Raw genomic sequence first — 26,192 nt, 5'->3', positions numbered from 1 at the left:
AAAGATACACACAATTTTCAAATAAAGAAACCCACATTAAAATCCAGTGAATCCGTTTGTGTCAGGTGGAGCAGCCTGAAACAGCATACCTTCACTCCACTTGGGCCATACCCCACATCTGGTAAAATTTTAATGTGAGTACTCTTGTTGACATACAAACTACTAGTCAGATGATAAAAATAACAATGGACTGAAATGTAAGAGATCTGTACCTCATACAGGCAAGTAGGAGTATTGTTCTGCTCGCAACAGGTAACCGAGCGCTACCAGAACAGGGGTGTCCCTGTCTATCTTCCAGAAACTCTTGATGACCCAGCTCTTCAGAGAGCATCTCCTATCCTAGCACTTACCCTGTACTTCCCTACCCCCTCTACTGCACTCTCTCTTTCTGGACTTCCCTCTATCTCAACAGTGCGGTTAAATGCGGGCCATCGAATCGGATTAATGGCTAAATTACAATAAGATTGAGTTATTCAGCTCATGTAACAAGCTTAATCCGACAAGAAATCGAATCGGATCGGGTTACTTGCGATCAAATTAATACCCTGGGATAACTCGATCCGATTGCCCACTTAACGTGCCTGGAGACGACAGTGGATACGATCGAGCGTTCTGCGCATGCTCAAGACTTTTTCCCACGATCGTCACCCAGAAGTGGAAGGAGACGATATTACTGTTGTTGTCGCCGCCGTCAGAAAGAAACAAACAACGCGATGGAGAATGCGCCGTTGTGCATCGCGTTTGTGCCATAACCAGCTCATCACAAATGTAGAGGGACGTAGCTTCATCTTGCTCTTCGTTCGCCATCTTTCTCGAATGCCTGAGTTCAACAGGAAGTGGCTCTGTTAGCGATAATTGAAATGGGTACAGCGCCACCTATCTACTGTGGTATTGCATGCTTTGTGCCAGTGATTCGATACATTCACCGCCATGTAACAAAGGATAATTACCCTCAGATAAGGAGCAGAACCCAACTGTAGCTATAATCCAGTTAATCTCATCATGTAAACCCACTAACTGTCACCCCTGTCACTTCTGACAGAGACTGACTAGTGGTTTCCTTCTATGTAGCTTATTGCTAGCTGTGATGTTAGCTGTAATGTTATATCCTCATTGGTAAGTCGCTTTGGATAAAAGCGTCTGCTAAATGCAGAAACATAACTGTGCTGCTATGTCACCAACTTACTAGTTATCTTACTAGTTATTTAAAGCTCTGTGTGGAAATATCAGAACATCCTAGTCTTCTACACGTTTTGGATTGTGGAAGTGTTAAAATCACAAAAGTATTTCTCACCTCCAGTCTGCAAGGCGGCCAACAGTAGCTCTCGACTCTTGTTGCGCACACTGTCGGTGGTGACGGGGGCAGGAGGGAAAGAGGTAACCTGAGGGGGGAGGGCGGCTGTGTTGGGAGTGGTTGGAGTAGTCGGGGTTAAGGGAGCATCCCCAGACCTCTCACTACTGGGAAGGAGGTGAGATGATAAAGAAAGAAGGATGAGTTTGAAATGACTGAATTTCTAAGGACACAGTTATTAAAGACAATACCAAATTAACATATCAAAGACTGATTCGCATGTGAGGAAAGAGGTAAGTGAAATCTCTGCCGGGTGACAGACTTTTTATCACTGCTGAAAGAGTCCTTAGGGGTGGATGAAGACCTCATAGGAGAGCCTTCCTTCTTCTCCTCCGACTTCCCTTCTGAACCGTCTGTCAGATAAGACACAACACACAGTGCAACTAAGGTTTGACATCATTATAGATTCAAGTTTATTTGGTTTTAAACTGTTTAGTTAGAAGAAAACAAAAACATTTGAAGTTTGATTCATTTTCCTCATAATTTCTAACAAAGCAACAGGAATTAAGATGGACAAAAATAATCAGCACCTCTAGCTTCACATACTCACAAGCCCCCGGCTGAGCGCATCAGTGTTGGAGTTCACCCTGGTGAGTGAGAGGGACGCCTCATTGCGGCTGAAAATCACAGGAGGGAAGCTTTCGGACTGCTGTTTGTGTGTGCACCAAACAGCAGCTCAGATTACCTGGCCTTCTTGAAATCTCCAAGTGGTGTCCTGGAGGGGATGCCACAAGGAGAGTCCATTGCTCTTCAGGGGGATTTCAATGCCCATGTCGGCAATGGAGTGACCTGGAGAGGCGGGACTGGGAGGAACGACCTCCCTGATCTGAACCTGAGCGGAGTTGTTTTGCACTTCTGTGCTAGTCATGGATTGTCCATTTTGAACCCCATGTTTGAGCATAAGGTGGTTCATAAATGTATCTGATACCAGGCCACGGGTTGATGATCGACTTTGTAGTTGTCTCATCAGACTTGCGGTCGTATGTCTTGGACACTTTAGTGAGCGAGGCGCAGAGTTTCTTTTTCGGAGATCATTGTACATGCTAGTAAGGCTGAATAGACTTCTTTTAATAGATTTCTGTAAAACCTAATTCACAGAATTTAGGGTTTTTTTGCGGTTTGGCTCCCACTACAATTGTGGGATGCAACGACACAATCATAACACACACCTCTGTCTAAAACCTACGTTTTTTTGCATGCTTTTGATACTGACAAAAAACACCTCCAGTAGCCACCAAAATGTCATGGGATAAGATAGGGTAATGTTACAGGTTTGAACAAGAATAAGACGGCACATTTTTAAATACTGTAATACAGTTAACTTTTTCTGATTTACAAAAACTTCAACTGTTAGAGATGAAAACGATAAGGTTATAACTTATGTTTCAATCTCTGATAAATAACATAACATGGATAAACACACTGCAAGTTGTGCATTTCTCATGATATAAAACATCAAATGTCTGGCATGTATAATCATGTTCCTTCAGTTGTATTACAGGAATAAACCACAGCTTCAATCTAAACAGAGCTTTCTTCTAAAGGAGAAGTGATCATGATGGCATTTTTTCTTGATTTTGATCTTGCACATTGCACAACTTCACCGACAGAACCAAGCAAAGCATTGATTTAGTCATATGACAGCCGTGATAAAGTCTAGACTCAGACTATGAGGTTACATGGAGTCATAATTTCAGACGTGTTTGGCTGTCTGACAAAAGAAACTCAAGTATGTGAATGCTAGCAGCTTTAGGTTAAAAGAACACATCAGCCACAGCTGCACCACATCATTCGTGAGCAACATAACAGTGTCCCCAAGAAGAAGTAAAACTAAAAAAAACACACAATATACAGACAAACACACAAACACTAACTTACCCAGCAGTTTTTTCCAAGACTTGATAAGAGCTTTTGCCAGTATCTGAACCTCCTCATCGGAACTCTGTTTCCTTACTGCATTCACCGACATTCCAACTCTGGTCAACTACAGTCCATAAAATAAAGATGAACAGACACAGAGAAAGAAAACTATTTATAACTTTACAAACTTTCAATTCCAAGAATTTCAAATCCTAGAATAGAATCTAACACTTGAAGGTCTAAATATAAGCTCCAGAAACACATGGTGTCTCCAATACAGACTGTAACAAACTGTTTGGGACACAGACAGGTAAATTAGCCCCAAGACATTGTGGTAAAAAAGCCACAACCAGGTTAAATCTGGAAATGGATGGCAAAAATAACATGAGCAAGTACTACACATCGACCATTTGGCCCCTGAAAGCTTGCTTCAAATACTTTGTGAAGCTGGCTGAGATCAAAGTTTCTGCTCCCATTTCAAGCCTGTATACTTCTAAACTGCAGCATGTTTGAGCATTATGCTGTCAGACCGCAGAAGCAAGGTAGAGTGTGTGGAATTACTTACCTGCAGAGTCTCCAGAGACATCTTGATGTTCTTTAGTTCCCTCAGTAAGTCAAGAGCACCGTCCTGTAAACAGAAAATGTCCACAGTTATTTCTTACCTAACTAATGTGATGTTAGCTTAGTTTATCGAGTATCTGAGTGTTCAACAGGGGTGAGTCAGTAGCCAGGTTTCTATCCACATCTCATAAAATAACTAAATGTCCAGAAAAAGCCAAATAATTGAAGCTCCTTCTGATTGAGTGATTCAAGTATCAGGAGATTAGTTTAACCACTAGCCACATTATTTCTCCATTCGGAGTCCTAAAAACTTGCAGAACAACATGGCGAGCTACTAAACAAACATTTCAATGTTGGTTAAATTCCGCTAACTTATTTCAAATTGTTTAAAAGCTGGTTATTTGTTTATTTTTTCTAATCATATATTGCTCTACCCCAAACACACTGGAGCAAAACGAAGATTTGGATTACCTAAAGAAGTACATTGACAAGTGTTACGAAAGCATCGTCATAGGTAAATCCAATGCAGCCTCCAATGCAGCCTCCAATGCAGCCTCCAATGCAGCCTCCAATGCAGCCTCCAATGCAACGATATCCAAAGCTTCATCCTCCAAAAGATGCCGAAACGAGGACTCACCTGGAGCTATTTCCCGGGGAAAAGCCAAGCGGATATTCTCCTGTCCATCGACAACCAATTGTCCAGCTATGAGGCTTGTTTGTCCCTCCTGGAACTGCTCCATAAAGAGTTTCAGGCTGTGTAGGAGTCCCAGGAGTTCAGACACAAACAAATCCAAGTGCTGGCTACTGAGAATGCTGCCCTCAAGAGTCGGTGAAATCCCTTACAGAGGGAATGACCTGTCTTCGAGAGGAAAACAAACGCATCAAGGAGACTGTGATTGATCTCCAGGCTCGCAGCATGAGGAACAATATCTTGTTTTTTCAGGTATCCTGGAGCAGGCTGAGGAAGATCTCGAAACAACCATAAAAGAAAACTTCATTCAGACTCACCTTAAACTTAAAAAAAAAAAAAAAAAAGGACAAAAACAGCACCTTTCACAGAGTTCACCGAGAGAAGGCCATCATCTAACACGATTGTGGCCAAATTTGAAAATTTTAAACATAAGGAGCAAATAAAAGGCCACGGCAGAGAATTGAGGGGAACAGACAATGACCAATTCCCGAGAGAGATCCTGGAACAACACAAGGTTCTGTTCTCGACCCGAAGTAAGTTCATGGACGGAGGCTCATGTGTGGTCATCTCCGTGGACAAGTTTTATGTCAATGGGCAGCTCGACCATGATCTGAACCCCACTCCATGGCTCTTCTAAACTCAGGTGATGCTGTAAATTACTTGTTTTCTCACTGTTGCCGAGCAAGAAGAGTAACTATTCCTGTCTCGTAAACTCATCTGACGCACGGTGAATATGTTTTTTTTATGGATTCATATGTTTTCTTTTCTTTCGTTTATTCAGTCTTTTTTTTTCCTCTTTCCTTCCCCCCCCCCCCACTAGCTGCATCTTTGCATCCTTTCCAATATTGATATAAACATACACATCACTTGCAAATACTTGCATGGCACACACATTAAAACTCCACCAATCTGACCATGAGCACACTAAGGTTTGTTAAATGGAATGTGCTTGGAGCTGGTGCAATGGAGAAGAGATTAAAAATTTTCACTTCTTTAAAAGAACTACAAGCAGACATCGTCTTATTACAGGAGACTCATTTATCACAGGCAACTATAGATGAACTCACCACAGCGCAGTCTCCTCATGTGTTTTCCTGTTACAACTCCATACATAGAGGTGCAGCCATTCTAATTAACAGGTAAGTAAATTTTACTGAAAACCGCACAATTATAGACCCTGCAGGTATATTAATAATAGTTAATTTATCTATTCAAGATATGAAAGTTTGCATTGTTAATGTATATGGCCCAAATGTTGACGACCCCTCTTTTTTCACTCCTTTTTCACTTCTCTCTCTGATCACATGGACAACACTGTTATCATAGGAGGGGACTTCAACCTGGTATTGGACTCTGGAATGGTCAGGCTCCGTACTACAGGTAGTCTTAGGAATTGGCAGTCCACAAATATTGTCAAACAATACATAAATGATTTTGGTCTTTGTGATGCACAGCGCTCCCACTACTCCTCTCTCAGAGAATACACATTTGTCTCACCAGTACACCACTCATATTCTAGATTAGGTTATTTCCTAATTATCAGCTTTCTTATAAGTGATAACCCAGAAACAGGAATCCATCCATAACTATCGGTGATCACGCACCGGTTTCTATCACTCTGGTGTATTAAAGAATCACCTCATCATCTAGAAATTGGAGATTTAATATATCATTACTGAAAGATCCAGATTTCATTAATATCAGCGTCCTATATGTATCAAGTGTTCTTTGGGAAGCAGGAAAAGCAGTAATGCAGGCAAAATAATCTCTTTTTCATCGCATAAGAAAAGGTATCAGAATTAGAAATGAAAATTAAATCATTAGTGGATGCTTATGGTGCCTCCCCAGATGATCACATTCAAAACAGAATAAGACGAGCTAAACCGGAATTAAATTGAATAACCGATTTAAAAAAAAAAAAAAAAAAAAAAAAAAAAAAAAAAAAAAACAACCGTTCCTCGTGCAAAGACTTTGCTTGGAGAACTTTGAACAAAGCAACAGGTCTGGGAGATATCTGGTCAACCAATTAAAAACAAAAAGAAAAAAAACAACTATAGCCTCTGTTAAGGATACATCAAGAAATGTCACTCATGATCCTGATGCAATAAACTAAATTTTCAGGGACTTCTACCAAACATTACACTCCTCATAAACTGACCCATTAGACAACAGCATTTACCAGTTTCTTAGTAGAATCAGCCTTCCAAATTTACATCACAAACAGGATATGGAATTGAATGAAGATCTGTCAATTAACTGTAATTTCCAGAATATTCCCACTACCACATTAGACTCAGGAAATATAAGATATTTAGGCGTAAACATTTCTCTTTCAGGCTTTCAGAGCTCACAAAATATCCTCGAAAGACAATAGAAGATGATCTCACACGTTGTAACGCCTTACCAATATCACTCATGGGGAGAGTTGCTACTATTAAAATCATGGTTACCTCTGTGAAACCATCTCCAAATTTCTTTGGAATAATAACCCACTATGTATTAGCTTAAAAACATTACAGAAAACAAGACACAGTGGTGTTTTATATTTACCCAATTTCCATTATTATTTCTTAGCCAATATGTTACAGTACAAACGGTATGAATCTTGTCCACTAGATGAACCATGATTTGATTTAGAAGAAAAAATTTTATTTAATTTAGAAATCTCAAACTTACCATTTATTAACCCAAGTATCAAGCATAATTATGGTTTCAAAAGCAATAACATCAACTCCTCCCCGACAGCCCGGTGGGAATTGCTTTAAATAACCAAGTCTTCACTCTACCCGTGTAATCATACACTTATCTGGAACAATCCTGACATCCTTCAAAACAAAACAATGCTGAATTTTACTCAGTTGATCAACCACGGAATAAGGTGTTTAAAACATATAATCGGAAGTAAAAAATTTATAACATTTATTTCACTCACTTTACAGTATGCCGAAACAAATTTTCAGTATCAAGACCAAGTATCAACAGCTCAAATCCATAATAAGTAAGAAGTATACCAACTATCCGTACAACTTCCCTCTAAAGTAGCAGAATTTCTTAACCTCAGCACTCCAAAATTACTGTCAGAAATATACAGATTACTGTCCAAAATATTTGCGAGCGGTCATGACTTGTGGAGTCCCCCAGGGGTCAATTCTTGGACCTCTTCGGTTTAACTTGTATACGCTACCTTTGGGTCAGATATTGCAGAACTTTAACATCAATTATCACAGTTATGCAGACGATACACAACTTTGTGTGTCTCTGTCACAAGATGACTGCAACCCAGCAGATGTACTGTGTCAGTGTCTGGAGGAAATAAACACCTGGATGAGAGAATTTTCTACAATTAAATAAAGACAAAACTGAGATCATTCTGTTTGGCGGCAAAGAGAAGAGGTTCAGCATTGGTAAATACCTTGAGACTCTGGCCCTTACAATCACTGACCAAGTCCGTAACCTTGGAGTGTTGATAGACTCATATCTGACATTCAGCAGCCACATCAAACCTGTCACCAAGGCAGCTTTTTACCAACACAGAAACATCAACAGAATTCAAGGTTTTCTCTCCCAAAAAGACCAGGAGAAAATCATCCATGCATTCATCTCCAGTAGACTTGATTACTGTAACGGTCTTTTAACTGGACTTCCCCAAAAAGAGCATTAAACATCTGCAGCTCATCCAAAACACTGCTGCTAGAGTTTTAACCAGGACTAAGAGATCTGAACACATGACACCAGTTTTAAAATCTTTACACCGGCTTCCAGTCAGTCACAGAATAGATCTTAAAAGCCTACTGATGGTTTACAAATCCCAGAACGGTTTAGGCCCAAACTACATCTGTGATATGTTCAGAGAATATAAACCCAGAAGAGCGCTTAGATCCAAGGACTCAGGTCAGCTGGTCCAGTCCAGAGTCCAGACTAAACATGGAGAAGCAGCATTTAGCTGTTATGCTGCAAACAAGTGGAACAAACTGCCAGAGATTAAACTGTCACCCAATGTAGAAATTTTTGTAAATCGAGGTTAAAAACATTTATTTTCTCATGTGTCTATGCATGAAATCGGCACACTATCTTTTAACTTATCAAGACTGCTGCTTGTTTTTATTCATTTTAATTATTTTATTTCTTTCTATTTATATTATTTTACAAATTTCCAATGCTTTTTCCGTTCCCCGCTCCAGTGCTTTTAATTTATGTAAAGCACTTTGAATTGTTTTGTACATGAAATGTGCTATTTAAATAAATTTGACTTTGACAGATCTGCTTAAATACCTTCAGTATGACTAAAAATTCAAATTTGCAACTTAAGCAACAATACAAAATTCTTTTACAGAACACAATATACAGGACAAATTATGTTCTGGAAGGACCTTACACACTCAAACATCTGCCCACACTGCACTGATAACCAATATCCAATGACTACATGCATGCTTTGTGGTTTTGTGCACCGGTACAAAAATTCTGACTTGAGGCATGTTAATACTTATAAATATAGCTGAAGTGTAGAGTTCCTGCTTGCCCTACACTATGTATACTAGGTCACCTGGGCAACATCAACGTGGAAATGAACTCGGGGGATCTCGGCTGTCTTATCCAGATTTAAAGTGTTGATTTCATCATCTTTTCTTCACTGCCATGTGCAGATATGACAGAGGACAGCTACCTAAATTTTACTCCAGTAGAACTTGACTCTCTTGTTGACAGCACTATAGCTTCAATGCCTACAACACTGGACAATGTTGCCCCTCTGAAAAGGAAGGTAATCAGTCAGAAGAGGTTGGCTCCTTGGTATAATTCAGAACTGCATGCGTTAAAGCAGACTGCAAGAAAGCTGGAGAGACAGTGGCGTTCCTCTAATTTAGAAGAGTCTCAATTAGTCTGGAAAGATAGTTTAATAACGTATAAGAAAGCACTTCATAAAGCTAGAACTGCTTATTATTAATCATTGATAGAAGAGAATAAGAATAATCCCAGGTTTCTTTTCAGCACTGTTGCCAGGCTGACAAAGAGTCCGAGCTCTGTTGAGCCATGTATTCCTTTAACTCTCAGCAGTGATGATTTCATGAGATTCTTTATCAATAAAATTGTTTCTATCAGAGAGAAGATTAATGGAATCCTTCCCACTATTATCACTGATGTATCATCAAGTGGAGCAGCTTTAGAAGTATCTTTAGAACCTGATTTGTATTTAGATGGCTTCTGCCCAGTTGATCTCTCTGAGCTAACAACAGCAATAGTCTCTTCTAAACCATCAACTTGTATGTTAGACCCAATCCCAACCAGACTGTTCAAGGAGGTTTTCCCCTTAATTGACACTTCCATATTGGATTTTATCAATCTGTTTTTGTTGACAGGATATGTACGTCAGACTTTCAAGGTTGCTGTAATTAAACCTTTACTTAAAAAACCTACTCTTGATTCAAAAGTGTTGGCTAATTATCGACCTATATCCAATCTACCTTTTTTTGTCTAAAGTTCTTGAAAAAATAGTTGCAGCTCAGCTTTGTGATCATTTACACAGAAATAATCTGAAGTTTCAGTCAGGATTCAGAGTGCATCACGGCACAGAAACAGCACTGGTGAAAGTTACCAATGATCTCCTCTTAGCCTCTGATAGCGGACTTGTTTCTGTGCTTGTCCTGTTGGATCTCAGTGCTGCATTTGATACGATCGATCACAGCATTCTGTTACAGAGACTTGAACATGTTATTGGGATTAAAGGAACTGCATTAGGCTGGTTTAAGTCATATTTATCTGATAGATTCCAGTTTGTTCTTGTAAATGAAGAATCTTCCTCACACATTGGAGTAAGTCATGGAGTTCCTCAGGGTTCTGTGCTTGGACCAATTCTTTTTACTTTATACATGCTTCCATTAGGTAACATTATCAGACAGCATGGCATAAATTTCCATTGTTATGCTGATGATACTCTGCTGTACTTATCTATGAAACCAGATGAAACCAATAGGTTGGTCAGACTACAAGCCTGTCTTAAAGACATAAAGACCTGGATGACTCAGAACTGTCTGCTTTTAAATTCAGACAAAACTGAAGTTGTTCTCTTTGGACCTGAGCGCTTTAGGGATAAATCGTCTAGTTATATAGTTACTCTAGATGGTATTTCCTTGGCTTGTAGTTCTACAGTGAGGAACCTTGGAGTTATTTTTGACCAGAATTTATCATTTGACTCACATATAAAACTGGTTTCTAGGACTGCCTTCTTTCATCTTCGTAATATTGTTAAAATCAGGAACATCATGTCTCAGGGTGATGCAGAGAAACTAGTTCATGCATTTGTTACTTCAAGATTGGACTACTGTAATTCCTTATTATTGGGCTGTCCCACATATTCTCTGAAAAGCCTCCAGCTGATCCAAAATGCTGCAGCCAGAGTTCTGATGAGAACTGTTGGAAAAATTATATAGTTATACTATGACAGAAGAGTCCCTCCATCTTTTCCTCTTCTATGATTCAAGCAAAAGTGTTTTGACTCTGGTACTAGTCTTTCCCATAATATTAACTGGTGAGAAATGCCCTTTTCCCATAACATTGAATGTTCCTTCCCATAACAAGGAATGGGGAGAGAAGCACCTTTTCCCATAACATTGAATGTTCCTTCCCATAATAATGAATGGTGAGAAAAGCGCCTTTTCTCATAACATTGTGTGATGAGCAAGCATAAACAACATAAATAGCGGGAGCACCATTTGGTCGAGGAGACAACTCTGAGCGATCTTCCCAACAGGTTGTGTGGATTTGTGCGGACTTGTCTCTTTCTTGCAAGAAATAAATGTTTTGTGTTAATCGTATCCAGCGACTCTGAGCCTAATTTTGAGAGAATTTTTCTAACAGAACTAATAGGAGAGATCATGTTTCTCCAGTTTTAGCTTCTCTTCATTGGCTCCCTGTTAAATTCAGAATAGAATTTAAGATTCTTCTCCTCACATATAAAGCTCTTAATGACCGAGCTCCATCATATCTTAAAGATCTCATTGTAAGATACTTTCCTAACAGAGCACTTCGCTCCCAAACTGCAGGTTTACTTGTTGTTCCCAGAGTTTCTAAAAGTAGAATGGGAGGCAGAGCCTTCAGCTATCAGGCCCCTCTCGTGTGGAATAAGCTGCCAGTAAATGTCCGGGAAGCAGACACCCTTTCCACTTTTAAGATTAGGCTTAAAACTTTCCTTTTTTGATAAAGCTTATAGTTAGGGATGGCTCAGGTAATCCTGAAACATCCCATAGTTAAGCTGCTATAGGCTTAGACTGCTGGGGGACCTCATCTGTCACACCTTTCCTCACTTTTTCCCCCTGTTTAATTTCTCAAATGATTTTATGTACATGTGACATTATTGTGGTTATTAACTTGTGTTTCCCTGTTCCAACAGATATCCTTTGAATGGTGTTATGGTGTTTTCCCCCCCTCTTTTCTGTCTTCTCAAACCCCAGCTGGTCGAGGTGGACTGCGGATGGCCACCCTTCCTGGGTGGCCATCCGCAGTCTGGTTCTGCAGTCTGGTTCTGCCAGAGGTTTCTTCCTGTTAAAAGGGAGTCGTTCCTTTCCACAGTCGCCACAGGCACGCTAGATTGGACTGAAGACAAGTTTCAGTGCAATCTGTTTTTTTCCTTAGCTAGGATATTATTTGAATTGGCTCTATATGAATCAATTGGATTATGATAACAATTAATTGAATTCCAATTGGCTAGAATTGGATTATATTATTTAAGTGCCTTGAGATGACAATTGTAATCTGGCGCTATATGAATAAAATTGACTTGAAATTTAATTGAATTGAGTGGGTTGGTACATACCCTGGTGTGGGTTGGTGCTCTGGGGTCTCAGATGTGTTTGTTACGTGCGGATCTGGGGTGGTGGGGGATTGTCTTTCCCCATTCTGGGGCTGTGCGGCTGGGTTTAGGGATGGTGGGTCTTAGACTCAGGACAATGTGTACCTGTGTTTGAATGTGGAGTGAATGGGGAAGCACCCCTAAGGGGAGCGAGGAACAGAGTCGGAGGGATGGACGCTTTCTTGGAGGTGCAGTGTAGTTGTGGGCTCACCGTATTTCTTCGTATCCCCTACTTCTTCGTAGTAGCGGATCACAGGGAACGAGGGTGCCCATTGTAACTAGCCTTACATTCTCCCCTCCTCCCCCTCCTCTTACATATCAAACGCCCATTCACATAAGATTTTGGGGGGGGGGGGCACATGCATACGTAAGGTTTTGGGTTTCTCACGCTCGAAGTTCTGCGTCGAGGGAATGCGTTGCTCTGCAATTCAGCATGCCGCTAGGGGTGTGTGTGGCCGATTCCTTCCTTCTTTTTTTTTTTTCCCTCAAGACATTTGTGGAGGTGGTCTGTACGACCGGTCAAGGCTGGGAACAGGAGTATTTAGAACACTGGTTCACCCACTGAGAGACCTGGATGAACAAATGCACTTTCGATACTTTCGAATGTCAACGGTCCGATTTGACAAACTTCTTCACCATATACAGCCATTAAGATCTGAAAAAGCAATTGCTGGAAATTACATTCTGAGCGGAGCAATAACAGCCCTTGCGGTCTGCGTCAACGCAACACATAGTTAGGATTTTTTTGAGGTGCGTGTCAGGCTATGGCGTAGGGGTCCACGTCAGCAGTGTAGCTAAAGTGTAGGTACATCGTCGACATGACGCAGAAGCACAAACTAGGCTTTACACGATTGCCTACCTCTCAATTTTAATAGCATACCATTAGACATTGAGGCCTGGGGTTGTGGGTTGCTGTGGAGGGTCTCTGCTGTCTACGAGCAGTGGGGATATCTCTGCTGCATTTCCCCCTCTTCCCCATTTTAACTGCACTTTAGTTATCATACCATCAAATTACACAGCATTTTACAAACCCTCCCACACGCCCACCATAAAGGGGGCAAGAGAGACCAGGGGGAGGTGTTCTGACAAGTGTGAGTCCTCGTATCTGTGAAGCTGTGTCTTTGTGGGAGAGTGTGTTTTTGTATTTGTGAGTGTGTCTTTGCATCATATGCATGGTTGTCCTATCAGGGTGGCTCTGGCTCTACCAGGTGGAGGTGTGGTCCTTGGGCTCCTGGGTCTCTTGGTCCCTGACTCCCTGATTGTGGGGGCTCTAACTGGGGCCCTCCTTTGCTGTCCGCTCAGTTGCAGCATGGCTTTCTTGTGATGGGCTGTCTGTTTTCCTTCTTCTTTACCTCATGGAGGTTACTGGTTGCACGGGTCCAGGTGCCTTTCCTCTCTGCTCCTGATCTCTGGAGTGGGTGTGGTTGTGGCCCCCTCCCCCTATCACTATACACAATTCATATGGAGACTTTAGCATATAATTGACACACACACATATGCACAAGCATTCATTCACTCACATGCTCACCCCACTGTTACAATGTGATTTTTGGCTTTAGTGATAACCATTGACTACAGCAATTTTCCTTCTCATATAGTCGTTTGTTGTGTGTTTCTTCCCATCCATGTTTCTGCAGTTGCTCCTGACGATTCTGTGTTTGGTCGCAGCTTGCTTTCTTCTCTCTCCACAGATGCAGCAGTTGGTTACCCGGTTTTGGTGTCCATCTTTTCAAGCTCTTTCCTTTCCTCTCTCTTCACTCCCTCTCTTTCCTTAATCTCTCCAAAAAAATTAAGTGCTGCAAACTATGATGAGAACACTGGCACTGTGGGCTTTGGCTTTGCTGATTTTGCCTGTGCCTCCATCCAAAATAAACAAAAAAAATATTGAATTCTTTCTTTTAATTCTTAATCTTGAGTACTTGGTGGGAAGCCTCCTACTGTGAACAAGTTGGAAGTTGGGAGAACTGTCTTCTAATGAGTCGGGTTCCTGGTTTGCTGAAAGCGTTTGGCAGAGCATGTTAGTAACTCATGACGGAGATCACTGCTCAGAAAGTTCCAACAAAGAAGACAATTTTATAAAACGCTACATAATGATCATGACAATACTTAAAACCCAGCTCTGCATGTTTAGCCAGAATTGGATCCAGAATATGAAGTTGAGCAGCAAAAACTAACTGCCACAACATTATTCATATCCATATGGTTAAAGACTCAGTACACAGTCACAAGTTGTTTTCTACCTATTCCTTGTTTCCTGCATATTCTATGTGCCATTAAGTTTTTTTCTTTCAGGTTCGTGTTTTGGTCTAAGCTTTCAATGAATATTTAGTTTCTATTTTAATGAGTCGTTTTCAGACATTTCCTTGTGTGGAACATAGGTCAATTTAAGAGAGAACTACAGAGTAGCGCAATGAAACTGATTAATTATAATATTGATACTTTTGTCGAAGGTGGTGCTCCTTTTTAAAAGGCATTTCTTTGATTTTCCTTAATTTAATACAGAGTACGCTACAAAATCAAAGTCCTGTGCTCTGAGAAGTAGTGGTGGATCACTCATTCCTTACGGCGCAAACGATCCCGGTGGGTAACATGCATGCTTTGGTTGAGGTGCACTGTATGGAGAATTCGACCATAAAAGGAAATCCTGCCTTTCCTTCACTGTGATGTATGTGAAAAGGGAATAGATTGGGTGTGGCAAGTTTGAAGCTACTATATAAAACAAGTTCCTCCTGCATAAAAATACTAAAACTTAAGTATAGTTTTTTTTTCCTTTTAAAACATCAGTTTATGGTTATGGTGATAATTTGTCATTTTAAAACCAGAGATGAACCAGAAAACATGTTAAAGCATGTCATGGGACCTTTAGACAAGAATTAAAATGGACATTTTTAATTCACATTTAGCTTTGTGGTTTCATCCTGGAATTTCCCAGCTGTTACCAAGAGGGTCCAAGACACTCAACTTTAGTTCAATTCACACAAAGTTACCAAGAGAATAACCAAACCACATGATGTTCAGTTTTTAACCGGCTATATGAGGACAACCGTGCTTCCCCATGTAATAATTCTATGTTACTTAATTAAACTTACCCAAAAGGTAAATGGGATGTAGTCTATGGATCAGAAGTCATGCAAGAGTTTAGGTAAGCTTGACAAAGACAAAGAACATGCACAAAAAACATGGAAATTGGGCTTGGTTTTAGAAGGGGTGAAGGAAATGATGGGCAGAAACAAAGGCAGAAGAGGAGAAGAAGGTGATAGTTAAAAACTATGACAAATTGCTCTGTGTAGTAAACATATCTACATTATTATCAATATTAATAATTTATGTGCAGACTTGAAAAACACTGGCGAAAAAGGCATAAAACTTAAAAAGCTGCAGAAATGCACAAATTGACACAAACAATTATTGAAATAATAATTGCTGCCTTCTCATTAAAAAAAAAGTCTTTATAATCGAGGCCCTCTGATTCACAACAACACACATCATGCTTCTCCACACATGTACCTGCTAATCAAATATTCGTACTCAGTAACCCTCGTTTATATACAGAAACATAGTACATTTTATATGTGCAGGATGCAGGTTAAGCAAACTACTTTATCGTATGAAACATGAATTTAATGACTTGTCTCCTATTTGTAATCTGTTTCACTCATGCGGAAAGGATAAGTAGCAGCTAGGTGCTATGAATCAAATACACTTAATTAACTTTTTATCAGCAAGTATGAGTTTGCTGGTCTGGAGCATTCAGGTGTGTGTTAACACGATGCCAAGGAGGAAAGACATCAGTAATGATCTTAGAGAAGCTGTTGCTGCCCATCAATCTGGGAAGGGTTATAAGGCCATTTCCAAACTATGTGGAGTCCATCATTCTACAGAGAGAAAGATTATTCACAAGTGGAAAACATTCAGGACAGCTGTCAATCTTCCAAGGAGAAGGGCCAGGTTGTGCAATGCTCCTTTAAACTGCAGACTTCCAGGTGCACATTACTGTAAAAGGGGAGCTCCACAAGACTGATGTCAAAAGCCCTTTATACTGGTTGTTAGGAGGCCAAAAGCACTGAAGAGCTGCATTTGAAAGGGCTGCGAGTGTGACCAGAGGAAAACTATGAAAGACACCCAAGAGAGAGAAGTCAAATATTTAAGTGGAGAAGCTAGAGGAGAGAGAAGCTAACAGGGTGATTGGCCAAGTTAAAAAGAAACTTAACCCAATCAAGTTAGAAGAGCCTGAGTGACCAAAATGAGGAGGAAATTCAACACCACTATGAGAAGATGGTAGACCAAGAAAAAGGGAACTTTCACTGCAGAAATTCAGAATCGCTTAAGAAATTAAGAAAGAGAGGATAGAAAATAACCCAATAGATGATGCTGAAAGAAGAACTCTGGAATCGGAAGGATACATTCAGAATCTAAAGGAGGCTATATTGGGACTACTGGGACTTCTAAAGCAGTATGAAACCAGGGCCTGGAACTACCGTCATCATTTAAATTCAAAACTGAAAAAGCCCTCTGTGCCCTGGTTTTATAGCATCCCAAAATGCTCTCCACCAAGATCTATTGTGGTGAAATGATGGTCAACTACAGATAAAAAAAACAACAAAAAAAAAAACACACTAAACGAAAGTTTCATTGGGTATTGGATGAGACAAATAAAGTTATGCAATGAAGTACCTCTATGGCGGCTGTGGAACACCAAACCACGTCTTAACTGCTTCTTTTTACAACCAACTTGAAGAACATACTATTGTGCCAGCTCTGAATCAGCACTGGAAAAAACCCACTGGATCTGTTTTTACTGAAAAGGGAGTAAGTCTCACCTTTTCAAGTGGGGGGAGGGTGCACACTTAAATTTAGATGACAGCATTTACACTTTAACTTATCCACACGAAAAGATTGATTGCATTAGCTTGAATCGAGCAACACCTGCCACATGTGTACACACTAAATTTAATCTAAAATACTTTATTTACTCATCGTTTCTTCAGTCGGAAAACTTTAGTGTGAGAATTGTATCCAAATCCAAAAGGAATATTCAAAAAGCCCATCTTTCAAACTTTCCAGGGCTTGTTTCTCTTTCAGTCTAAACATCTTCTGCTGAGAAAAGGTGTTCTCTTGACTAAACACTCACAAATTGGTTTAATCTTTTAAAACAAAAAAAAAATGTTTGCAGTGTTATGTCAGAATGGCCCAGTTTGCATGTCACTAAGGTAGCATTTCACTTAGCCACAGAGTAAATACGGGTTATCAGAAATAAAGTAGGGTTCTCCAATGCCACACCCCTCTACTTTCAGAGGAGAGAGTCTGTTCAATCGTAATAAAGTTCCACAAAAAGTAGCAGTAATATTGAGGGGTTTACATATCCCATTTGGGCAAGATGGTTGTAGCTACTTTAACATCATCCACTGGTTTATGAGTTTCTTTTTTGAGGCTGCAAGGTTTGTATTTGGTCACTGTCACAGGGCTTTATAAGTCACTAGAAACTTATTTATCAGTTAATAAACCCTATTGGACCCATCTTCAGCAACTGGCTTGTCAGTTATTCCTGCTGGTTCCTAGGTATGACATTCAAGCTTGTGACTTCCAGACATTCACATTAATGTCCATTTTGTAGTTAATCATGAAATCATGTTAACATGGGCCTACCAGCAGAATAACCAGGAGGCATGGAATTGGCCCGTGACATATACTGTGGGGAAAAATGAAAAGACTTGATATTTCATGTTGACGCTTATTAATGGAAGTTTATTGTAATCAAGACCTAATTACTGTACCTGCTATTGCAACTTCAGACACTTCCATACAGTATATACTGTATTAATATGTGTATATAAGGTATTATATACTATACTGACGCTTGAGGCATCCTGGACTATCCTCAAGAATAGAATAAAACGACACTGCTGTGCAGCTGGAATAACACATAAAAATGTCATGCAGTCAACACATAAGTCACAAATGTAACTACACAGTTCCAACTTACCCGTTTCACTTATTAGTGGTTTTTAGTGTTTTTGTAACATTTACAGTAATTTTACTGTGCTGGGTTTTGTCTGGTCGCAGTCATGTATAGCTGTATTTTATGAGGCTGTTCTTTAGATAATTTAGTCAGCCCTGCAAGTAATTTGTCAGACATGGATCATAATTACAGGAGCATAAATGTGGATGGTCATATTAAGATGAAAGTGGGACTTTGAAGATGGCTAATTATTTAATATTGTTCTGTTGAAAAGCTGACATATTGACCCATGGGAAACTGACCGATGACCTACAGTTATTTACACAGATTCATCCAAAACTAAGTAAGTTATGTGACGGTCGAAAACTGATTTATGTATTTTTCAAAAATGAACACAGAGCTGAAGCAAGATGTTTTAACATCAAATACTGAAACATTCATATAAGTTAGGATCTACTATAAGACTGTAAGACCACAAAGGTTATCATAGATGAGTTTAACCAGTATTTAATCATGCAGGCACAGTTAAATTAGAAGATCTTCTCCAAGAGAAGAGCCACAATCTGCAAAGACAAATAACATAAAAATATTCAAAATAACTGTTACAGTAATCATAGAAACAGCAGATAGAAAACTTAAATGCATGCCTAAAAAACTGACACACAGAAACAAGCTGTTCAACCACAATTACCCACATTTAGTGAATCATTTACACAGGACACACAAATTTGCTTTAACCTACCGAAAACTACATGCTACAACCACCTATTCACATAGAACATTTACACTTTTCCTGTGACTAGGCTAGATCACCATGGTGACTGATGCCAAACATAAAACCTGTTGCAGAGGAGGTTGTTCTTAATTTCGGATAGAAAAATGGGCTGTATAAAGCCTTCACCTTAGAAAGAAATTATTTACATGAGTCTCATGTAAATAATTTCTTTAGATAAAGCGGAGGAATTTTTACATGGAACTTGCATGAATTTAGCTTGTGATGCAAAAACAGAACCATTTTGTCCTTATTTTCTGTCAACATCTTTTCATACTGCAGATACTATATGCAATACAATACTACAAAGGGAAATTATTATTAAAATGTGCCTTATTATATGTAAATGTAAATGTACTCTATGTATACAGCCCTTTACAACAATCTTTTTGGTGTACCAAAGAAAAGAATAAGTAAAAACAATAGCCTAGATTTAAAGAGACCCAGGTCAGAAATCAGACACATCTCGGCAGGGGTCTTATTCCAGAGCCTGGGGGCATCAACGGAAAAAAGGCTCTGTCATCCCAGTGTTTGTATTTTGACTTGGCCATTTCCAGCAAAAGTTGATTTGTTGACCTCAGAGCTCTACCAGGATTACAGACAGTTAAAAGCTCAGGTAAATACGATGTATGCCATATTAAACTTAGCTTGAGTAGTATCATTGTCCAAATTACACCCCCCCCCTTCAAAATCTGTCTTTAGAGTAGCTGATGAGTTTAATGTCCACTCATTTCTCATGCTGTCCCACAACAGTCCATCAAAATTTCTATGAAGTTGTGGTACATACAACAGTGAAAAGCTGGGCTAAAACATCCAAATGTGCAGTATACTCAGTTTGCTGGTATTCTGGTGATATATCTTGATATATCTTGTGATAATCGGGTTGTTTATGCTGACTTAGCCTAACCATTTTTCTCTCCTCTCAGTAATGTTGGGGAAGCTGTATATCTGGATCTCTCAGCTTGATCGGTACCCCCCAAATACTTCAGAACTAACCATGGTAAGAGATTTAGATTACTCTTTAAACTTTTAGACTCTTGTGAAACAGAAAACGTGCACTCATACTGTATGTACAATTACACTTCCCACCCTCCCCTCATCCAACTCTCAACGTTGAACATTCAACAGTAATAATACAGTAAAACTGTAATTGCAACTGGAAGTATATTTGCTCGTAAGTGTTGTCATTCTATTAGTCAAAGTTACTCCTGATCATTTTGGGGGCAATACAATAAGAATGAAAACGATTGCATTGTACTGAGGATGACTTTGCACATGTGATAATAAATTGTATCTCTATTATTATTATTATTATTATTAGGAAGGTTGTGTAGCAAATGCCTGACACAGCAGTACCAGGAAGACGTTATAAATGGTGTTCTCACTATTAAATTTAAATTAAATAAAGCTCGATAGGGGGCACCATTCCTTCGATAAAGGAAAAAAAATAATCATTCATGTTAAAATTAATGTTAATCAGTCTCAAAGTGCTACTTCACGAGTTCTCGCTTGAATTAACCAAAAATCACACAAAGAAGCATTTAACAACGACTTGTCAGAAATATATGAACTATTTATTGAAAGATGTCAACAAAAACATGATCCTCAAAGTACAAACAGGAGAAATGCGTGGACCATGTATGATGGTATAGGGAACGCTTTATGGTTTGGAGAAGGGGCAAGAGAATGGACAAATGTACCAGAATTGCTAAAAATTGTGTCTTAATTTTAGTCGCTATTTACGGTTAAAGGTTAACAAATTTGGAGTGTGACGACCTCCTCCACATAGGGGTGTGCTCCTATTATTGTTTTCTTCTGCAGGTTTTGTTTAAGGTGGGCGTCGTCTCCATCATTAGGGAATGAGCTGCACCTGTTGAAGTCCTCAACTTTATATTCCTCCTCTTCCAGACATGGCTGCAGAAAGAGAACTTCATGCGCTCCATCCACGCAATCAATCACTGGGCGGTTTCGACAATACTGAGATGAGATGGGATTCTGTCCATGGTTTTTGTATTGTTATAAATAAATGAAGTAGCATGAATTTCTGTGGACTTTCAGGTTGCCTGGTAGGTCTGTCTTCTCCACTGGGGGCTTCTCGTTGCCAAGGAGACGGAGGTTTGATATCGAGACTTCACCGTCAGATATAACACTATTGTAGACGTTCACCTGAGTGTTGGAGTTGGTTGTTTGTTTGGTCAATAACCAACTCTGGTGCATCAATTCACAGAAAATATTAACAGAAAGTTGACAAGCTTACGCTGGCTTTCTTTGTGGGAAAAATATTACTGTGTAGTAACTTATGCAGCAGCGGAGGTTAAAAGTGACGAAAAACAGACATGGAGATCATTTTTGATCAGTTTATGAAGTTAAACTGTCATCTTTCACTTTTTCAATTATTTCAATGACCTGTTTGACCTGCAGCTGAGAAGCTAGTTTAATGTTGCAGAGTGTAGTGTTTGAGGAGGATATTTGAAGAGGATACAGAGATAACGATGGACAAACGAAAAACAAAAACACAATCTTTCTAATACTTCATTCTGTTCCCTTTCTAATTCTTTCCATTCTAATTTACTTCTAGCAGTTTTCAGGGTTTGATTCGTGGAAGCGGAGCATGACGCAGGCTGAGGCTCAACTTTCAGCCGAGAATATGCCTGACATCGTCATGGTGTTTGCCTGGACGTGTAAAGTAGAAATGACTTAATTTAGGCTTAACTATTTGGTGACAGACCACTAGGTGGCAATGTGGCTCGCTGGAAAAGTTGTTTTCCTAAATAATGATTTCTTCCTTATTATACCAAGTACGATTGTAAAAAAGGTATGAAATTGCAGCTTGTGATATCACTGAAAACCTTAAAGAACCTGTACAAAAAGGTATGAAACACATTTAACACAGTTTTAAAAATCCAACTGAAAGTGAATCTGAGGAAAATAGTTGGTAGAGGTGTGACAGGTCTGTTTCTTGTTCAGATAAGGGGGAAGAAACATTTGGTCTGGATTCTCCCCCAATTCCTATATAAAGGGGTTCCGTTGTTTTTTCACAGGAAGCTTTTTGCTAGCTGTTATTTTAATGTCCTCCAGATAAGGTATGGGACAGGTCTGGTGGGAGAAATAGTCTCTTAAGGACAAAGGTTGTGGTAAATAAGGCGATGGTGTGGAAATCCCCATCTGTGTCTTTGAACCAACATTACCACATGGGAATGTTCATGAGGCCTCCCAAAGATTAAGTTTCCTATTAAGTCCACACTTGAGTTCGCCACAGTTGCTTATCACCCGATAGATCACCGTAGTGTTACCAAGTGGTGGTCACTCGGGCAGGGGGAGCTGCTGACACTTTGCAAAGGATGAAGCCCCCGTTGGTGACTGTGGGTAATATGGGTATCAGTCACGTAAGGCTGAGGCAGTTCACCATCATTACTATCAGGTGCACGACTGCCACTAAGTATTGTTACCTTCAACAACAACTCTTATAATCAAATAAAAAGCCTTGTGTACCAACAAACAACAACTGCAGTTAATGGTAAATGGACTTGTACTTGCATAGCGCTTTTCTAGTCTAACTGACCTCTCAAAGCGCTTCACTACATGCCGCATTCACCCATTCACACACACTTATACAGCACGTCTTAGGATACGTAACTACGTGCTTTTTTTCTAATCATTCATACACACATTCATTCCCCAATGATACACTGGGAGGCAACATGGGGTTCAGTGTCTTGCCCAAGGACGCTTCGACATGTAGCCCGGGGAAGCCAGAGTGGAATCACCGACCAATCGACTGCTCTTCCTCCTGAGCTACAGCCGTAAATGCTAATGCACATAAACAGCTGCATTTATTGTGCCTCAGTTGAGCGTCATAAAAAGCAGGCATATCTTACGCATTTTGCAGTGAAAAAAAAGCACCATTTTGTTATGAAAATGCATTAAATTACAGGCAAATTATGGGCCAGTGTTTACTGTGTGCACTCGGTTTTTACTTGCAAGGGTTTTGAGACTAATTAAGGCCACAGCTCAGTCTGAGCAAATTTGTCACAAAGTAGTAAAAAAATTACAGAATATAAGGCTGATTATAAATCTTGGTTTCATTTCATTGGATGTAAAATCCACAGCTTTGATTTGTCCGCATAAGGACAATGCCAAAGCAAAAAAAACAACAAAAAAAAACATTTTTTTATGGACAGATGTAATGCAGCTATGGAAGAGAGGCTAACTTTATCATCGTGTTTCCCATGTTTAAATATACACAAGCAACTTAAGTCGATGAATGACACCATGGATCCCAATATTCTCTCACTCTGGCCAACAAAGACCCAATGTGGAAACTATAAATTGATCCTTAAAGATGTTCAATGAAATGCATTAAAAAAAATAAAACATTCTAATGGTTGAGTCATATATGTGGCGGAACCAACCTTTAAACATTTTAAAAGGCTTTATATTTGCATGAAATTATCACTGGACTGTACAGAACTTACTAAATCTGTACGTGAAAAGCAGGCTGAAATAAGATCTAAAACGCTAGTTTGATTTAATTTGAGAAGGTTTTAGAAAAACAAACGTTTTATTTTCTGTAAATTTAAATGTACCTGTGCAGAAATTTAACATCCTTACAGTCAGCATACTGTATTTGGACATTTGTGTATGAACAGAATTGTTTCTCGTGTTATTATTTGATGTAAACTACTTTAAAAGAACAGATGTTGGTGTTCAGCCATTTTCTTTGTATCGATTCTCCATCATTTGTAAATGAAGACTGTCTGTAGATAATCTGAGCTATGAGCACAAACTGAAACTGGACTGAGCAATAAAACTCAAACTGCAGTCTCTTTAAACAAATGTAGCGCAGTTCTAACTGATTAACTCTTTTCTGAGACAACTCATCCCAGGTGCGTTGGTTTTAATTGGCAGCTTTTTTGAGCAGTGACAGAGATTTAAACAAACCAAGCACCAAATACAGCGTGTTGTGGCTGAAATGAATGAAATATCTGCCGCCGGTCAGGAAACACAGTTTAGACCTACTGGCCATGGTTTCCAGAATTTTCCCCACTCACCAGTTAAAGGTACCATTCATCACCTGATGGCGTGCTTTTCCGCTGCTTTTGCACTCACCGTGTCCTGTTTGTGCACCATTCTATCCAGTTTTTTAGCGATGCGCTCCACTTCCAGGTCTTTGGTCATTTTCGATCGGGTTTCTCTCAGTAAATCCTGCTGCTTCCCTGCGGTGAAAATCTTCATTGATGAAGTCCAAACAGTGTCCCGCTCTGTCTCCGTGCTGCACTTACGCAGCCTGCCCACCCCCCAGCTGCTTTCTCGCACGAAACTGTTGTGAAAACTGTGGGACCATGGGAGATGGAGTTTTCTTCTGAGGCCGTTCTACAGGAGACCCGGATATTCCGATGTCTTCTCATTCTTCAGTTTAGTTTTCGAGGAAAACGTGGAAACATTCGTCCTCTAATAGAAAGAATGTCACAACGGTTCAGTCACCTTGAAATCTGACATCTTGTTGCAACTTTAAGATCAAAATCATAAAACTCTTTTAATAGGATTTTTAGTTCTGCTTTAGTTCTCCACGTATATTACATACGTGTATGTATCTATTTTCATCCTCATTATAGTGTCACGGGCAGCATCTGATTAAACAAATTCAAAGAAAGAAAGTGTAATCTAAACACATGAATATTCTTCCTGTGGAGAAAGCCTGTCTCTGTGCCTGCATGTATTTACTCAGTTAATCGTCTAGATGTCAGCGTTGTCAACCTTTTCAGAACATGTTCCTATTGATGCCCTCAGTTTGATATCTGCAGCGTAGAGCAGGTTTGGTATAGGACTGATCTGGGCACTATCGATCAGAATCTCACTGGAACTGGGTGAGCAGAACTCCATCTACATATCTCAATGTAAAACCCTCACGTAGGTGGGATGAATGAGATCTTCTTCTTGGACCTCTATTTAAAAAAAACTATTTGAAATGTAAAAACTTTGGATACAGCCTTTTGATTAAGTTTAGGCTTGAACGAGTAATGGTTATGAATAGGATAAATTACGGATATTAAATTAAAATAAAGTAAGGTCCTTTGTGCACATAAACATTTTGTTAAGTTGTTATTAGGTGTAAAAGGGTACCAGTTACTCCAATAATAACACTTGTGACTATTTAAACTTACAAATGTTTCATCAACAAAATGTATTTGAGAGTATAAAAGACAATAAAACACTTAGTTACAAATGTGGCTTATGTTTTTTAAGGTTTGCTCTTATTCCTTCCCTTTATTAAAATCAGATCATTTAAAAAACCGTTATTCAACCGTCTAGGTTCTTTGTGGCAGACTTTGGTCTGATCAAAGTGGAGCTCAAACAAACCAACCTGCTGTTTGGTGTTGAAACAAATGTATAATATGTTAATATTAAATTGACAACATCGTACTTGCTCACTGTCAGGTTAATGTGGTTCTGCTAATGAATGAATATTTTTACTGGCAACACCTGCAGTGTTATACAGGCACAGCCAATATGAGATAGTCACCTTTCATTTGAACATTCTGTCATCTTTTTTGGGCAAAGTACACTGAAGATTTTTACTGAGCATGTGTAACAAACGTAAGTAATAATGTGCAGACTCCAGCAGTCAGGACAAAGTAGCTAAGCAAGCATAGGCTGTCACAAGCCATTTAATATTGACTGTCGAACTTCAGATTCAGGAGGAACAGTGTGGTTTCTGTCCTGTTCATGGAACAATCCTTTATTTAAATAGGGAGAATCCAGTCAAGAAACAGAGCAATCTCCAAGAATTTGTAAGGGGATATTATTTGTCCTTGCCTGTTTTACATAGGAGAGCGATCAGGGTGATGTCAGGTTGGTGTAAAGCCACCATGAAGCACCGAAATCCTTTTAAGCATTTTTTCTGTGTTGTTCAAATTAACCTTTTAATTAGGTCATTGTATGACAAGTGAACATTATATTTTTATTAAAATGTATGCCCAAACTCATTTTCTTTTCTGGAATAATAAGCAAAGACAAATTGAAAACAGTGTATTCTGAATTCAACCAGGAGCAGAACTGGATGGAAATAACACATATTTCGTGTAATCTAGAACATATTAATATTTCATAAAATATCTACTGCCTGCTTGCAAAAGCTTGTGGAGACTTTCA

The 26,192-nt window shown here is 39.4% G+C and overlaps 1 protein-coding gene across 1 annotated transcript in view; it reads right to left on the bottom strand.

Annotated features, from left to right (window-relative positions):
• tcea2 (transcription elongation factor A (SII), 2) overlaps nucleotides 1–24,331 on the bottom strand; it is a 33,046-nt gene extending 8,715 nt beyond the window's left edge. The window contains exons 1-5 of the mRNA XM_072366932.1: nucleotides 24,150–24,331; nucleotides 3,777–3,839; nucleotides 3,230–3,335; nucleotides 1,614–1,704; nucleotides 1,295–1,458 (exon numbers count right to left, since the gene is read on the bottom strand). Of these exons, the coding sequence (XP_072223033.1) occupies nucleotides 1,295–1,458; nucleotides 1,614–1,704; nucleotides 3,230–3,335; nucleotides 3,777–3,839; nucleotides 24,150–24,275 (550 nt within the window). The 5' untranslated portion in view covers nucleotides 24,276–24,331. The remainder of the gene's footprint in view (nucleotides 1–1,294; nucleotides 1,459–1,613; nucleotides 1,705–3,229; nucleotides 3,336–3,776; nucleotides 3,840–24,149) is intronic.
• Nucleotides 24,332–26,192: the final 1,861 nt, after the last annotated feature.

Source organism: Leuresthes tenuis, unplaced genomic scaffold (assembly GCF_036924035.1).
Source record: "Leuresthes tenuis unplaced genomic scaffold, fLeuTen1.0.hap1 SCAF_16, whole genome shotgun sequence".
Lineage (NCBI taxonomy): Eukaryota > Metazoa > Chordata > Actinopteri > Atheriniformes > Atherinopsidae > Leuresthes > Leuresthes tenuis.
The sequence above is the reverse complement of the archived record's forward strand: the minus strand, read 5'-3'. Positions and strand labels throughout refer to the sequence as shown.